Source organism: Cervus elaphus, chromosome 22 (genome assembly GCF_910594005.1).
Source record: "Cervus elaphus chromosome 22, mCerEla1.1, whole genome shotgun sequence".
Classification (NCBI taxonomy): Eukaryota; Metazoa; Chordata; class Mammalia; order Artiodactyla; family Cervidae; genus Cervus; species Cervus elaphus.
Window position 1 is genome coordinate 36,160,067 of NC_057836.1, and position 17,151 is coordinate 36,177,217.

At 39.5% G+C, this 17,151-nt stretch overlaps 1 protein-coding gene across 1 annotated transcript; it reads left to right on the forward strand.

The window, feature by feature from the left end:
• The first annotated feature begins 10,704 nt into the window (after positions 1 to 10,704).
• LOC122679964 lies at positions 10,705 to 16,916 on the forward strand. Its single transcript, XM_043880813.1, has 4 exons — positions 10,705 to 10,793; positions 11,603 to 11,798; positions 12,712 to 12,941; positions 15,988 to 16,916. The coding sequence occupies exons 1-4, from the start codon at positions 10,705 to 10,707 to the stop codon at positions 16,121 to 16,123; spliced, it is 651 nt and encodes a 216-aa protein (XP_043736748.1). The 3' UTR covers positions 16,124 to 16,916.
• The last annotated feature ends 235 nt before the right edge of the window (positions 16,917 to 17,151 follow it).

Consider the following 17,151-nt stretch of genomic DNA (forward strand, 5'->3'; position numbering starts at 1 on the left):
CTCTAAAGCATACAAACTGGTGTGGAAGAATTTGTAAAAATGGAATTGCCTTGAACAGTTCGAAGTGACAGCAAATTTTTTGTTTTCTGGCACATCAGTGAGCAGCTTTCTTTGTTGCATTAGTTTAAACTAAAGAGGCAGGGTGATCTTCTCTCTATCCTGATAGTTCCAGAGTAGTTCAGAACAGAAGTTCCCAAAGTGTTTGCAGCTGCCATCTTAAGGACAACCCTCCGTGGTTGTTGGAGTCACCCCACACACTGTGTCTTTAGATCTAATCTCTCTTACCTTATTAACTCTCAGGCTTATTGAATGGCTTCCTTTCAGGTTTGGTTAATTTCTCCCCTCAAATGCATGTCAATGTATTCTCAGTAAGCTGTATTCCCAGCAATCAATAAATGGCCACACATAAAAACTCAAAAAAAAAAAAAAAAAAAAAGAGATAACGTTTTCCTAGGACTCTTGAAAACATTCTTCTATGTCTCATTTGTTAAGACAGCTCTGTAACAACGTTCAGAAACAGGTCAAGTACTTTAAACTTTGCCCTCTCGATGATGTAATGTTTTTAAACTAAATATAGATTTTTTTTTTTTCCTCATGAACAGAGAATAGTGTTCAAATCTCAGACAGGACTAGTGATGAGAAAGGCATGCTGATCAGAATATTGTTGAAAATATGAAAAAAATAAAGATTTCTCATTAGGCTAGGCTATCATGGTAGGCAGGGTGCCCACAATGTTCTGTCTTTAAAACTAGGCTTTTCCACTCCCACACACATCCCCTTCATCTGCTACCCCTCAGGGTGAATGGTGATTGCCCCAATCTCCTGATCTTGAGAAAACAATGCATGGGGAGTGGGTCAGATGGCCCAGGGCCCAGGGAAAATATGTCTGTCTTGTCTTCTCTAGGCAAGATGCAGAGGGAAGCTTATAGAACTGGAGACAGGCTTTCACTACAAACAATGAAGGAAGGATCAGTTATTTCCTACCAGTCATCATGGAGACAGTTAGCAAAAAACTAACAACTTCACTTTTGTGCCCAGAGCTCAAGCAGAGAGAGCAAAGAGTAGCCAGCTGCTGACAAGCAGCAACAACCAAATGATAAGGAGCATTTGGAAGAGGGCGCTGGTGATTAAGCCGGCTGTTGGGTTTGACAACTGAAAAAGGAGAGAAAATGTTCTTAATGTTCCAATGGGAGTGTTAAGCTTTATCTAACCATTATTCCTGGGCTTCCCTTGTGGCTCAGCTGGTAAAGAATCCGCCTGCAATGCAGGAGACCTGGGTTCAATCCCTGTGTTGAGAAGATCCCCTGGAGAAGGGAACAGCTACCCACTCCATGTTATTCGGGCCTGGAGAATCCCATGGACTGTGTAGTCCATGGGGTCACAAAGTGTTGGACACAACTGAGCAACTTTCACAACCATTATTCCCAAGAAAATGCCAACACACACTAGCGCTAGAGCTACTCCTCTTCATTTAAGACACTGTATGTTAATGGGCTTTTTATTCTGTAATATCTGATTCACTTATATGGCTGCTTTATAAGGGTGTGTGGTCGGAGCACACAACCAAGATGCAAGTTTTCTTTTTTGAAACAAAACTTTTTTTTTAAGAGAAATTTTAGGTTCACAGCAAAATTGATTGGAAGGTACTGAGATTTCCCATTATTTCCTGCCCCCACAGAGGCATGACCTCCCCCATTATCAACAAAAGGGGTACACTTGCTACACTGATGAACCAACATTGACACATCATGTTTATCCAAGGCCCCTGGTTTATGTTAGGGTTCACTCTTAGTGTTTTATATTCTATGGGTTTTTCTCTCTGAGTCACTTCAGTTGTGTCCAACTCTTTGTGACCCCATGGACTGCAGCCCACCAGCTTCTGTCCATGGAGATTCTCCAGGAAAGAATACTGGAGTGGGTTGCCATACCCTCCTCCAGGGGATCTTCCCGACCCAGGGATCGAACCCAGGTCTCTTATACCTACCTGCATTGGCAGGCGGGTTCTTTACCACTAGCACCACCTGGGAAGTTCATATGGGTTTGGATGAATGTAAATGACATGTGTCCATCATTATGATGGTATTTTCATGGCCCTAAAAAATTCTTTACATAAGGATTTAATTTTTAAGATGAAGCTATTTTTGTGAACATAGAAAAATACTAAAATTTGGCTTTTCAATTCCAAACTAAAAATTTTTTTCACTTCCTTTTTCCCAGTTTTGTCTACAAATTCCATGTGCCAGACCAATGTACCAATGGTTTTGTTTATTAAACAAGCTTTCTTAATATGTTTGAAACTTCTCCTGAAAGATCAAATAATTACAATATTCTCATCATCGTTTCTTGCTCCTTTTCCCACCCCACCCTCTGCATCGCTTCATTGTGGGGAGATAGTTCCTGGCATGCTGTTTTCTATGCTGTGTTGTGATATAGTACAGTTTTGGCTGAAAAACTCCTTGTGGGACCAGCAGAGTGCACACCAAGATGGTTGGGTAGCAGCCTCTACCTCCCCTCTTAAGGCCTTCATTAAGCTCTAGTAATGGGGCATTTTCCTGGTGGTCCAGTGGTTGAGGCTCTGTGCTTCCAATGCAGAGGGTATGGATTTGATCCCCGCTCGGGGAACTAGGATCCTGTGGAGTGCAGGCAAAAAAAACCCTCTAGTAATGGACTCATCTGTCTTTTCTCATCTGTCCTCCACTCCAGGACTGTGAGCTGTAAGAATGGGGGTTGTTTTGCTCACTATTGTATCTCTAGCACTTAGAACAATGCCAGAAACCACAGTCGATACACAGTAAATATTTTTTTAGTTATTGAATAAACCATTATCGGTGAGATCATTTACTCTGTGATTCTGAACTGCTTATCTGTCTTCTTTTGACCAGCCTTCTAGATGGCCTACTTAAACAGGACTTGGGGAACAAGGGTGGTCTCATCACTGACCACTCACTCTCCCTACAGCAAGAGCTGCATTCAGCTAAATGACTCCCAGAGATAGTGGAAGCTTCTATTAATAGTCTGCAGTGACTCTGCAGAAATGACAGCATTTTTAAGCTTGAGGAAATCTTGGGTCTATGTAAGCAGTAGCTGAATATGCAGTGTCCTTCATTTTGTTATTTTGTTGAGGAAATTTTGAGACGACAGCAAGTTTCATCAAGCCCCATAGAGGTTGAAACAGGTATACAGCCATATGCATTATTCCTGGGATCATGGTATTTACCAACTTGCTTTTGGCAGTGACTAGCTTGTTCACATAAATTTCTGAGGTGAACTATTTTTCAGAATTGTTCTCAGAAAGTAACACCTGTTTCTGACCACAGGCAACTGAGCATCAAAAGAAAAAAGGGAAGACAAGGGGGAATGTTTTCCTGGGTGTCAGCACAACACACCTGGCTGTATCCATCACTGGGAATTTACACCTTCAGATTCAGTATCAAGTATAAATCACTCTCAGAGTGGATCTTGCACTTAAATCAGTATAATTTGTTTATTAACATTAAGTTACCAGGAGGGATCCAAGTCTCTTTTAAAACTCACACATCAGGAACATCCCCGGTGCTCCAGTGGTTAAGAATCTGCCTTGCAATGCAGGGGAAACGGGTCCAATCACTAGCTCGGAAACCAAGATCCCACGTTCAGCAGAGCAACAAAGCCAGCATACCACAACTACTTAGGCCCACGTGGTGTAACTAGAGGGTCCAAGCGTCTCAACAAAAGATCCTGCATGACCCAATGAAAACCTGATACAGTCAAATGCATAAATATTTTTTTTTAAAAACCCTCACCTTGCACTTTTTAAAGTCAATGACACAGATCTTGAGTACAGTAAATTCTGAAATTTGGCAAGTGTCAGGTTCTATGTCCATGGATGTTACAAAAAATAGAACTACAGTCCCATTTATGTTGTAACAATTCTCATTTACTCTTTCTGCTAAACTTGATCCAAACTGTGTTACTTTTTAGTCACTGGTGCTTCATGTCAAGAAATTCTAAAAAAGAAAAAGAAAGAAATTCTAGTGACAAAAATAAGTTGCGTTCAACTTGGAATTTCATAAGATTATTCCATTTCCAGCAGGATGGCAGACTAGATACCCTAAATGTCTCTCTACTAGAAACAAAATGATGGATAAAATAACAGGAAAGAAAGAAATATTCAGGTCTCTTAACTAAGTAAAAACCCTCTCTGACAGAAAATAACAGCCTGACTCTCACAGAGATTTACAGCCTGAATTGTGATTTGCAGTTTGCCACTGTATCAAACAAATAAATAAATAAAACTTCTTAAGATAACAATTTTATTTCATACGGTGATACCGTCTCCTAAATGGTTGGCAGAAGAGAGTAAAATCTAGGACACAAAAATTCCCATAGATAAGATCCAAGAAACTTTACATTGAGAACGGATAAACAGCAAGGTGTATAGCACAGGAAACTATATTCAATATCATGTGATAAACCATAATGGAAAAGGATACAAAAAAAGAATGTATATATATGTATAACTGAGTCACTTGGTTGTAGTGCAGAGATTGACATAACATTGTAGAGCAACTACACTTCAACTAAAAAAAAAAAAAAAGACCCAGGGAAAAGGAGTAATTCACAAATGAGTTTGCACAATTCCTTGCACAAGGAAGCAAGGCACCATGAATAGGAGATAGCAGAAACAACAGGGGAAAAAGATCCACAAAGGCTTCTGATGTTGGAATTATTAGACACAGATATAAAATAGTTATATTTAATATGTTTAAATAAATAAACGTGAAAGCTCAAAATATGAGTAAAGAACAACAAACTCCACAGATGAACAAACGGATTTTAAAGAGAACCAAACAATTGACATGTACACACTACTATATTTAAAATAGATTACCAATAAGGACCTATTGTGTAGCACAGGAAACCCTGTTCAATACTCTGTAATAACCTAACTGGGAAAAGAATTGAAAAAGAAGAGATTCATGTACATTATAACTGAATCACTTTGTTGTACACCTGAAATTAACACAACCTTGTTAATCAACTATACCCCAATATAAAATTTAAAAAATTTTAGTAAAATAAGACGCACGAGTGAAAATAAATACATAAATAAATAAAATAAAGAGAACCAAACAGAATTTCTAGAGATCAACAATTGAATTTTAAAATATCAATGGACACGAATAATCGGTTAGCTATACCAGAGGAGAGAATTTGAAAATGGGAAGAAACACACAAAAAAAATTCAGGAAATATCCCAGACAGAGATGAAAAATATGAAATAGAAGTTAAAAGGCATGGAGTATAGCGTGAGGTCTAACTATCATTCCAGAATGAGGTACTAGAGTAGGTAAGGATGTCAGGATAATGGCTGGGAATTTCCCAGAACGCTTAAAAGGCACAAATCCAGAAAAACCAAATGAAAACAAAACAAAAGCAGGATGGGAAAAAAAGTATTCTATACCTAATCGTAGCCGCAAAACACCAAAAGACAAAATGCCTTCAACAGTGCACAGACAGAAGATGCATCACCCATAATGAAACAGCAATTAGACTGACAACTGACTTCTCAACAGCAATGAGAGAAGCCATCTTCAACAGGATGAGATAAAATGATTGACAACCTATTATTAACACCTTTAAGAAAATAATTTTCAGACAAATAAAAACAGAGAATTTACCACCAAAGAGCTCACCAAAGAATTAAAGGAAGGACTCTATTTCAATAGAAATGGTAACAAAGACTTTGGTAATATAAGGATAAAATAAACAACATTGATTGTTTATAATAACTGATTACATTGATTGTAATGTTATAAAAATCAGTGGGAATAATTAGCCTAAAACACCATTATAGTACCTTACAAATAGTGAGAGGGTGGAGGGTGATCAGAATTAAAACATTCTAAGGTTGACACTTCCCTGACAGTCCAGTGATTAAGACTGCATGCTTCCACCTGGCGGGGTGGGTTCAGTCCCTGGTCGGGCAACTTAAAATTCCGCATGCTGCGTGACTAAAAACAATAACAAAACTCTAGAGTCTTTGCAATTCTTGGAAGGTAAAATTATTGAACAACTATAAACTCTGACAAGGGTTCACATTAAAATAATCAGACCCGAGCACTTGTCTCATGCATCCCACCTGGGCTGGTGATCTGTTTCACCATAGATAGTATACATGCTGTTCTTTTGAAACATCCCACCCTCACCTTCTCCCACAGAGTTCAAAAGTCTGTTCTGTATTTCTGTGTCTCTTTTTCTGTTTTGCATATAGGGTTATCGTTACCATCTTTCTAAATTCCATATATATGTGTTAGTATGCTGTAATGTTCTGATTCATATCAATGTATGACAAAACCCACTGAAATGTTGTGAAGTAATTAGCCTCCAACTAATAAAAAAATTAAAAAAAAAATCAGAATAACCACCAAAATAAGAGACACAGAGTTTATTATTTCTAAGTTAGTACATGTGAAAGATTCAAATAAGGGAAAACTTAATGAATTTGAAAGACAGCAATATTAAAGAAGAGAGGCAGAAAGGCAGCACAAAGAGAAAGGATATAATAAGATTTATTTCTACAGTCCTAATATTTCAATAACCACAATAAATGAAAATGCATTATTTTCCCACTAAAACAAAGCTAATATCACACTGTATTTTTTTAATCCACTGTTTAAAGCTGGTACTTTTAAAACATAAGAATTACAGAATGTGTGAAAATCAAACAGATGATCAATGAAATAAATCATTTAGTGTTTGTGTTTTTGCTGAACTCTCTAGTTTTAGAGTCAGGCTACAGGGAAGAGGCCCCCAAAGTCACTGTAAATAAGCAGTTACTAGGCAACCACTTGCAAACAGTGTGTATGTCTATGTGTTGCTGAAGTTCTGAGAGAAGAAAAAAAAAATAGCCACCTCAAATCTTTTTAGCTCAAAACTTTATGAATTTTCTAGCCAAAGATTTTTTAATTGTTATGGTTTTTAGATCTCACACATGAAATATACTTTTCTTTTGGAAAAGTACCTAAAAATCAAGATTTTAAGAATGAGATCATTCTCTATTGTTTACTTCTTGGATCATCCTGTTCATCAACCAAAGGAACCCAGAATCTAACACTCTGGCAAAGTTATTCTATTATTTATTTTCTAAGTGTTATCACATGTCGCAGAGAATAGAAAGAGCCCATTAAGTTCCTACCTATTTAAATGAACGGTAGCTCTCTAACATAAACACATGTTCTCAAGCTATCCATAAATCTGTTTTAGGCTTTCTTTAACAGTGTGCATGATGAAATGGAATTTGAAGTGCTCAGTCTCTTCAACCCTCAGGAGTCACTGAAGTGCTTCCAAGTAAGACAGCCAAGTAAGCAAGGGCAGTTCCTTCTGCTAATCCTCTTAACGATTGCCATAGGGAGAAGGGTTCACTTCAGTAAGTTCCTGTCGTCTATCACTACGAAATCATAAAATGTGAGAACCGAAAGAGACCACAGGGAACTTTTGGTCCGATCGTCTCTAATTCAACAACTGCAAAATCTGAGACGCCAAGAAAGGAAGTGTACTAGCTAGTTAATTGGGAAAGAAAAAGAACCCATGTTTCGTAACTCCCTCCAATTCAGGGTTTTCCATTCCTCCCCCACTTTCTGCTTATCATTCTGTTGATAAAGCCTTAACTGCTTAATAAGAAGGATACAAACTGTTGACTGGAAGGAGCTTTCTATTTTCAGGACTCATCAGAATGATGGATTCTAACTTTTTTGGGTCATTAAGCTCCGTGAAACAGATGGCAGTGTGTCCGGGTCCACATCCCCTTTCTGAGACACATGAGCACACTCTCCTGACAGCCCCATCCTGTCCACAGGGAGTTGAAGGCAGATCCCAGCAGACATGGGAAACCTGCGGGGCTGGCGGTCGTGCTCACACTGTCAGCTCATTTCCCAAAGTCAGCTTCAAATGCTCCTAGTGCTTGGCCACATTTTCCCCCAGTCATCATTTAAGTGAAGTGGTCTTTTATATTTAGACAAGATGAAACTCTTCCTTGATGTTTCCTTTCATTCTGCGCATGTGAAAGACTGTTGGAGAACCTAAAGAGGGTCGAAGATAAGCAACTGAAAAGCCCAAAGGATGGGAAGTGGTTTCTCTGCAGCAGTCCAGTGAGGTGGGACTGTTTATCTAAAGAAGAGACAGCTGAGTGCAGGAAAAATACATTAAGGCGGAATTGCCTCATTAAAAAGCAACATGCTCATCTTTTAAGTAATTTCAAACTTGGGTTTCTGAAATGTTATATTGCCACCAGAAAGAGTAATAAACTCTATCTTTGATAAATTCTGTATTTTTGTGATTAGCTCTGTAAGAAATGGTCGGTGTGTTTTTCAAAGTAGCTGTGCCATTTTGAAACTATTAACAATGTTTCCCCACATTATTGCCAGCATTTGATATTGTCGCCTTTAAAAGAAATGAACAATTTTGGTAATTATGTGCTTCTTATAGCCTAAGAATTTTTTGTCTAATCCAAGGTCATAAAGTTTTTCCCCAAGTTTTCTTCAGGAAGTTTTATAGTTTTAACTCTTATATTTAGATATAACCTTGATTTTTTAATGTAAAATTAAGTGTGAGGCACAAGCCAGGGAATGGACGTAGAATCCCTTGGCAAAAAAAAAAAAATGGTGGTGGGGGGGAAGCTTGGTCAATAGTTGTTAAGGCAAATAGTATTTTATTTCGTTTTGCTTTAGTTTTGCAATTTACAAGTAAAACCAATAATCATTTCAATATTTCTTGACATTCTGTGTGTAATACACACAAGTAGGAATTGTGGACAGGGAAGAATCTCAAGAAGTAGCAGACCCACTGAGCTTTTTCCTAATGTGTTTCCATTTAATTAAGAAGATGAAACATGAGAATTTGAGTAATAGAAACTGTTTTAAAAGCTGCACATATTTCACTGAGAAACATAATGTACAGAACCAGTGACTCTCTTCAAGGAAGGAGCCAGGTCCTTCTATGCAGATATATCAAAATCACCAGGAAGATTTTCAAATTATATATGCTTCCCGTCCCCGGCCCCTGCACACACACACACACACACACACACACACACACACACACCCCATATGCTGAAATTCTGGCAAAAACCCTCCCGTTTCCAATTGAGGGTAATATTGGCCGCTGTTACAAAAAGGGCACGTTTTAACTCTCAGACAAGCTTTGGGAAAAGTTGTTAATCACTGCTCTAAGTGCTTTGGGAGTTGTCTACCGAAGATTCATGGATGGTTTTTAATTGCATCTTAAAACATAGGGTGCAGATAGACAGAGAGGATGGAGATCATTTCAGTTTTTTTTTTTTTTTAATAATTAGGAGACAGGGAGGAAAATGACCAGGAGATGTTTACTTTCCTTGGAGCACATGTTAAAGCAGGGAGATGAGTCTGGAAGGATAGATTAGAGTTAAATTGTGGATTATAAACTCCATAAACATAGGGGCTTTGCCTATCTTGTTCACTTCTAGATGCCCAGCATGCACAACAGTGTCTTGCACATCACAGGCCCTCATGAATGTTGAATAAATGAAGTCTTGATTGTCAAATTAAAAATTAAGGACACTATTTCCATAATCTAGACAGTGTAGAATAACTGCAGACAGTCACGGAGACGTTAACCTAGAGTTCCAGCGAGAGATGAAGGTGAACCCATAGGTATGAGAAGCTAAGGTGTAGAGAGAAGGCAAAAGTCAAGAACTGATATCCTGGAAACAGAGAAGGGGTGAGGGTAAATAAAATAAGATAGAAGGGCTGTTAGATAATAAAAACAATAAACATAAAATATCACTTTATAATTTACAAACTCTTCCATATACATAATAACAAGTAAGAAAGGCATTACTTCTCCCACTTTACATAGACTTCAGTGGTGGAATAGTAATAATAAAACATTACCAACCTGAAGATAAGAAAAGAACCAAGCCAATTAAAGAAATTAAAAGTAATCTTAAGAATAAGGGGTGAATCAGTCTGGACAATCAGGAAACAAGACACACCGGAATTTGAAAAGGGAAGGTTTTATGTAAAGAAGTATTAACTTAGGAGAATAGCTTTAAAAAGATGTAAAGAAGACTCTAAAGTATACCTAGGGCTGCTGGACAGTGCCTAAGGGAGAGAAAACCTGGAGAGGGTTCACTCTCCAAGAGCAGGGTTTAGCTCTCTTTAGAGAAAAGGATGCTTGCCACCCCCGGGATGACAGGGATGTTTACTGGGTTGTCTGAGGCAGAGCTGGTCCACAGTCACCGGGCAGCAGGAAACAATCTTCCAGGGTACAGATGCTCCGAGGCCGACAGGCGGATGCATTGAGAGGGTTTGGGTACCACTGCGGACGAACGCCTGGAACATGCCAGCGTCCAGGCGGGAGAGGCACGGTGAGCGGCCAGCTGGGCCTGGGCCGGGCTGCCAGGTCACCAAGGGACGCTGTGTGGCGAGTGCGGAGCGCACTGGATGTCCTCTTGCACACACAATCTTGCTGAGTCCTGCAGCAGGAACCAGCAAAAGCGCGAACAGCGCCCGGAGCCCAGACGCCTCCTTCCTCCTACCGCGTCTCTCCAGCGCCCTCTACCGGCTAAGATTAACATCGTGCTCAACCTGAAGAAGAAAGGCTGGAGACACCCCCAGTCCATTGGGAGTTGGCAAGGAACAAAGCGTAGCTCTGCGGGTTATTCGACCTTTTCCAGAATGTCTGTGCATGACTGAGCTGTTCTATAAGTTCCCGAAACCAGAGGCGTTGAGAGAAGCGGAGTGGGGAGAGGAAGGAGCAGTGATAAGAAGCCGCAGGTTAACATTCAACCAACCTGAGAGGAAAGGGAGAGATTTTATATCTCAGCATGTCCGTATAAAACCCCAGAAGGCAGTAAAAGTCGAGCCTGGGTCTCCTCCCTAAATCTGGTCTTTCCCAATAGCAAGAGGCACTGAGGATTTTGACTGACCAACCCATAGTTATTTGCTTACCTGCCTGGCCAGAGAGGTGGGTGACTCTGATGGGTCGCTACATCATTTGGTCACGAAATAAATGGAGGAAATTTTCCCAAAGGGAGGTCGTTAGGATGAAAATAAGGGACAGGAGTGCCTAAAAGCCTCTGATCTCTATTATGGGGGCACAGATGAAAATGGGATAAGTCTGTTTCTTTGCAGAAGGCTTTTTGTTGCTGTTTTGTATTTGTTTTTACTGTATTATTACATTAACATCCTTTTGTGAGCCCCATATTAACTCTGGGTAGAGCTGGATGGGAATCACTAAAGGAAGCCACACAAGCCTGACTCTGTCAAAATGCATCAGTGGGCTCCCTCTCTCACTCACTGTACTGTAACCATAAAGCAGTGAGGTTTTGAAATAGTGGGAATCTTCCATTCTCTGTTAGCTGATGCGAATGATATGTGAAAGCAAAAGGCTTCTAACCCTTAAATACTGCTCTGAAGATAAGTTAGAAATGCTACTGGGCTGAGCTTAAATGTTGTCGCTTTTATCTTTAGGCAGCCTGAGGTTCAGTAATGTGATATCCAGTTACCCAAGTGAGCCATGGGTACCAGTAAGAAACACAGGGGAGCCTAGCTCACCACACCCCTTTGTCCCTGAATTGGATCAGAAGAGTTTCCACAGCATCGCGTCTGGGGCTGGTGCTGACATCTGTCTCTGTGAATGTGCTGGCTGTGGCAACTCACTATTCGTGCGAAGAGATCCAAACTCTTCATGGCAAGCCAGATACAGATGCTATCATTGGAAAATTATTCTATTATCCAATTCCTCCATATGCTTTCCAAGGGAAAATAAACCAGTTTCAGGTAAGCATTTAAGTATCTTTAACCATCTGTTCAGCACTGTGTTCTTGCAGTTATTAAAAATAAACAGGGGTCATTAAAAAGAATGAAATCGTGCCATTACAGCAACATGGATAGACCTAGAGATTGTCATACGGAGTGAAGTAAGTCTGACAGAGAAGCAGAAGCATTGTATAATATCCCTTATCTGCAGAATCTAAAAAGAAATGGTAAACAAGAATAGACTCAGAGACTTAGAGAATGAACTTATGGTTCCCGGGGGGGGGGGGGGGGGAACATAGCAGGGAAGGGAAAGCTAAGGAGTTTGGGATGTATAGATGTACACACTGCTATATTTAAAATGGATAACCAACAAGGACCTACTGTATTGCACAAGGAACAAAAATTTTAAAAATTTAAAAAATAAATGGTTCAAGCTTTTCCAAGTTGTCCATGTAATAATTTATATGTAGGTGTCTCAGGGCACTAACCAAGAAATGAAGTTATTTTAAAAGGCTCATAAATAAATTTTCCTATAAGGAACTTAGTTCAAGAAGAAAAACAATTCCGTATTTGAATTTAACAGAATGTAACATTTTTAGACACAAGTCTTAATTGTCAATCATTAAATAGCTGCTAGGTTTTGGTAAACTTTTTTTTAGTGTAACACTTGTCCAAGTAGTTTAATGAAGTTTAATGTTTATTCTATGATTTCTACTCAAACTTTGTTTTTCATAAGGACTTTATGAGCCTGAGATGAAAGAATGTCTATTTGCAGGGTTTAAAAATACTGGTTTATGATTAAACTTGACGTTTCTATCTCAACAGAGATCTTTAACTCTTGTTATCAGTCCTCTGTCACAGGAACAGAGCAAGCAAACAAACATTAAAACGTCTTCCTAAAGGCAAGTTCTTTATTTCACACGTAACTTAACAGGTTACACTGGTTCATAATGTTAGACTGCCAAGATGGCTAGAATATAACGCTTCTATCAAGACCTTGCAAGGACTGCCTTTAGAAGATGAAGGAAGAGATTTCCAAATCATGGCCTCGGTGCCTGGGGATTTCTGTCTCCAGCAAACGCAAACAGCCTCCATTACCTCTACCCTTCATGTGCTGGACAGGGATGACGTAAAGGAAACAAGTTTGATTCCCTCTCCAAGTGGGTGAGTGTCCTCATTTGAAAAAGTACCAGGACAGCTGTGTGAGGTGCTCAGCCCAAGAGCAAGGACAGGATATGAAGAAGTAAAACCTTGCCCTAGAGAAAGAGTAAGGAACAGAAGACCACCACAAAAGGAAGTAGACACATTTCACAATGCTGCTAATAAACAGGCTCTTAGAGCAGAGCTTCTTATGATAATTCCTTGAACTGGAAGACAAACTCTCCAAATAAATGAACTCTTGGGAAATAAGTTTTTATTTCTCACACCATTTTGTTTTACACTCATGGACCACACACTGAGAATAGTCCTTCTTTTCTCTTTCAAAAGGCAGCAACCTGAATACACGTGAGCCTTGTAAGCATAGAATATGTCAGACTATTATAGTAACAGTAAGGGAGGAAAACTGGGAGACTGGGTGAATGAATGAAGAATGAAGGGATAAAAAGGAACATTGTATATTTTATATGATTTTCATTTTTGTGCCTTGTGACTCTTTTATTGTGTTCGTGTATTACTCACAGTTTATAAGGTGTCTTTGCATGTACCATGGCATATTTTTTTGTTCATTTATCTACTCATTCATTCATTAAGAATTTAGTGAGTGCTTACTATTTGCCACATCCCAAACCCGGGAGCAGGAGATAACAGGAATAAATTGTTGCCAAAGAACTCAGTCTGATAGTGCAGTAGGGTATGTAGGAATGTAATAAAGAAACTGTAATATTGTGTAACGAATGCAATAACAGAACCATATGAAATATGTAGAGGCTAATTTGTAGCAACATTGATGGACCTAGAGAATATCATACTAAGTGAAATGTCAGACAGAGAAAGACAAATATCATATGATATCATTTGTATGTGGAATCAAAAAAATAATACAAATGAACTTATTTACAACACAAAAACATAGAAGACAAAGTTACAGTTAATGAAGGGGAAAGAGAGGGATAAATTAAGAGTTTGGGATTAGCAAATACACACCATATTTATAAAATATATAATAAACAAGGTTCCACTGTAGAGCACAGGGAATTATGTTCAATATCTTTCAATAACCTATAATGGACAAGAGTATGAAAAAGAACATATATGTATTTGTATATATAATATATAAACACTCACATTACTGTACATCTGAACCTAACACAACATTGTAAATCAACTGTACTTCAGTCAAAAAGAAAAAGTTATAGAGGCTAAATTAGTAGCTTAACCCAGCTGAGGGTAGGATGTTGGCAAAACTTTTTGGATGAGATCATGTCTATGATGGATTTTTAAAGTTGAAGTTAGCTAGTCAGAAAAGGAGGCACTATAGTCTCAAAGAAGGACCTCTTTGATGGTTATAAAAGCATTACGCAGAATGATATGTGCGGGAAACCACACAAAATTTGGCATCGCTGGAACACAGGGTGAGTTGGCCAGTGGCGGGAAATAAGGCTGGAGAAGTTAGCAAACCCTGGATCTTGAAAAGTCTTGTGGGTACCATGGCACATTTGAAGGTCTTAGGTATGAAGGGAGGAAACAGAAGCCTTCAGAACAGAATCTAATCACTTCACCCTGGAAATAAAATCTATTTTCCTTGTCTTAAAAGACCTTAAAAAATTTTTTTTTATAATTTTGGGTTTAGCATGCGTATTCATTTCAACAGTAAACCAGGGCTGTATGATGCTCAGATCCTGTCTGGATCTGTGAGGATTATTATTTGATGTTTCGTTCAGTAAAAACAGGACCTCCTAGAGACGCTAGCCTCATGACCCCAACTCTGGACTGAGGTCAAATCAGGGTCTATTACTTAAAAGAGTGTATTTAGTAATTGCAGGAACTACAAGTCAATACTTCCATTTAAGAGGAGATCTGCCATTCATTTAGATGAAAAAGATGTGAGATAAAGAAGTATAAGACAGCAAAGCAAAAGGAAGGTGCAAGGAAAAGAGGGATACAGGAGGGTGAAAGGAAAAGAAGGATGCAAGGAAGGAAAAGACATGAGGTAGGATGAAAGGAAGGATACAGGGCAGAACACAGGGATGGGAAGGATAGGAAAGGTCACAGGAAAAGAAGAGAAGGGACAGAAAGGAACAGGACAGGTGCAGTGGAGTGAAAGGCTTTTTTTGTGCCAGGTGACTCACAAAGTGTCCTATGTCAGTTCATATTCAAAATATCTAGGACTTCCCTGGTGGTCAGTGGTAAAGACTTTCCCTTCCAATGCAGGGGATACGGGTTCGATCCTTGGTCAGGGACTAAGATCCCACATGCCTTGAGGACAAAAAGGCAAAACATAAAACAGAGACAGTATTGTAACAAATTCAGTGAAGGCTTTAAAAATGACCCACATAACACACACACACACACACAAATCTCTGAAAGAGACATTACTATACCCATTTTCTATTTGAAGAAACTGAGACTCAGATCAGTCAAATAACTCAAAACTTTCAAACTCCAAAATGACTTCCCCATTGAAATTCTTATCTTCTGACTTGAAGTCATCAAACATCTGGGTTTGAATCAGGTACTTACTCTGTTCCTTTGGACATTTTACTTAGCTCTTTGAACCTCAGTTTCTTCAACTATATATTGGTGGTTTAGTCACTAAGTCATGTCCAACTCTTGTGACTCCATGGACTGTAGCCTGCCAGGCTCCTCTATCCATGGGATTTTCCAGACAAGAATACTGGAGTGGGTTGCCATTTCCTTCTAGAGGGTATCTTCCCAACCCAGGACTCGAACCCAGGTCTTCTGCACTGCAGGCAGATTCTTTACCGACCGAGCTATGAGGGAAGCCTCAACTATATATTAGGGATTATAATAATTGTCCTTCATCCTCTCCTAGTTATTGGACATAGCAATAAACCATGTGAGAATATTATATACACTCCTCCAGGGAATCTTCCTGACTGAGGGATCAAACCCAGGTCTCCTGCCTTGGCAGGCGGGTTCTTTACCACTAGCGCCACCTGGGAAGCCCATATCTCTAAATATACTCTGAAGGGGTTGTTAATAAGGCAATAATCCACTCTGTGTTGTTCTTTTAAATTTTCATTGTTAGGGTCCAAAGAGGCTCAAAGTTTTCTACCAACGTAGCTGAAATCACCATTAAAGCAGCTGCCGAAACTCTTGGTTTTGGAAACCGTCTCTTTTTGGTACACACACTGGCAGACTATTTCCACTTGGATCTGTCTTGAGTGACTATGAACTCTTTCAGAAGCAAGATAAACAAGCACCTCTGGAACCTTCCAGTGTTGGCTGCAGACCCCAGGTACGTCATTCCTTTACAAGGCCCCTCTGTACAATTCCTCTGGCCTATGGACCATGAGGTTTCTACAACACTGCCAGAACTAATGCAAGTTTTTTAACAGCATGCTTCCTCTAAGTGTCCTGCCCAGATTTTAGGATATAAGATTACAGGTTGGAGATTACCTCAAAAACCTCAGAGAAGACGACCCAGACAGTTAAAGGCTGTCCCAGTGACAACAGTGGGGCCAAATGAAATAAGAAGAAAACCAAACAATCCCTTCTCTGTTTCATTGTCTACCTTAGTGACACCTTGGATCCCTAAAGATGTGTCTGTGCCTGCTCAGTCTCATATTCGTGCCCGACTCTTTGTGACCCCGTGGACTCTAGTCCTCCAGTCTCCTCTCTTCATGGAATTTTCCAGGCAAGACTACTGGAGCAGGTTGCTATTTCCTCCTCCAGGGGATCTTCATGACCCAGGGATCCAACCGCATCTCTTGCATCTTCTGCATTGGCAGGCAGATTCTTTACCACTTCGCCACTGGGGAAGTCCCCTAAAGATGAGGCCTCATCAATTTCTGGCTTATTTGATCGCTTAAGACAGATCACTCCTATCCTCAACCCTGACTTTATTCCAGGTTCTCCAAGGTATGCAAAGACAACAGGCTGCTGCATACAGTAGCAACACAGAATTCATTAAAGAGAATTCTCCTTGGCAACAAACCTTGAATATTGTTTTGCTTTGCCTGAGGTCATTCCTTCTATGGTATCAACAGCTACTTCATTCACAGATTTCGACTTCCTTGAAAGTAGAACTACCATATCAATGTTACTAGGAAAACTAGACTCAATAGAATGGGGAATAAAGGGGCACAGCTTGATCCACAAGACAAAAATACAAAGGCATCCTGTTTTATCTGACATTGTCTCAGAGTCAGTCAAGCTTGGTATTCAAGAGCCCTGCTTGCCTCATCCCAGT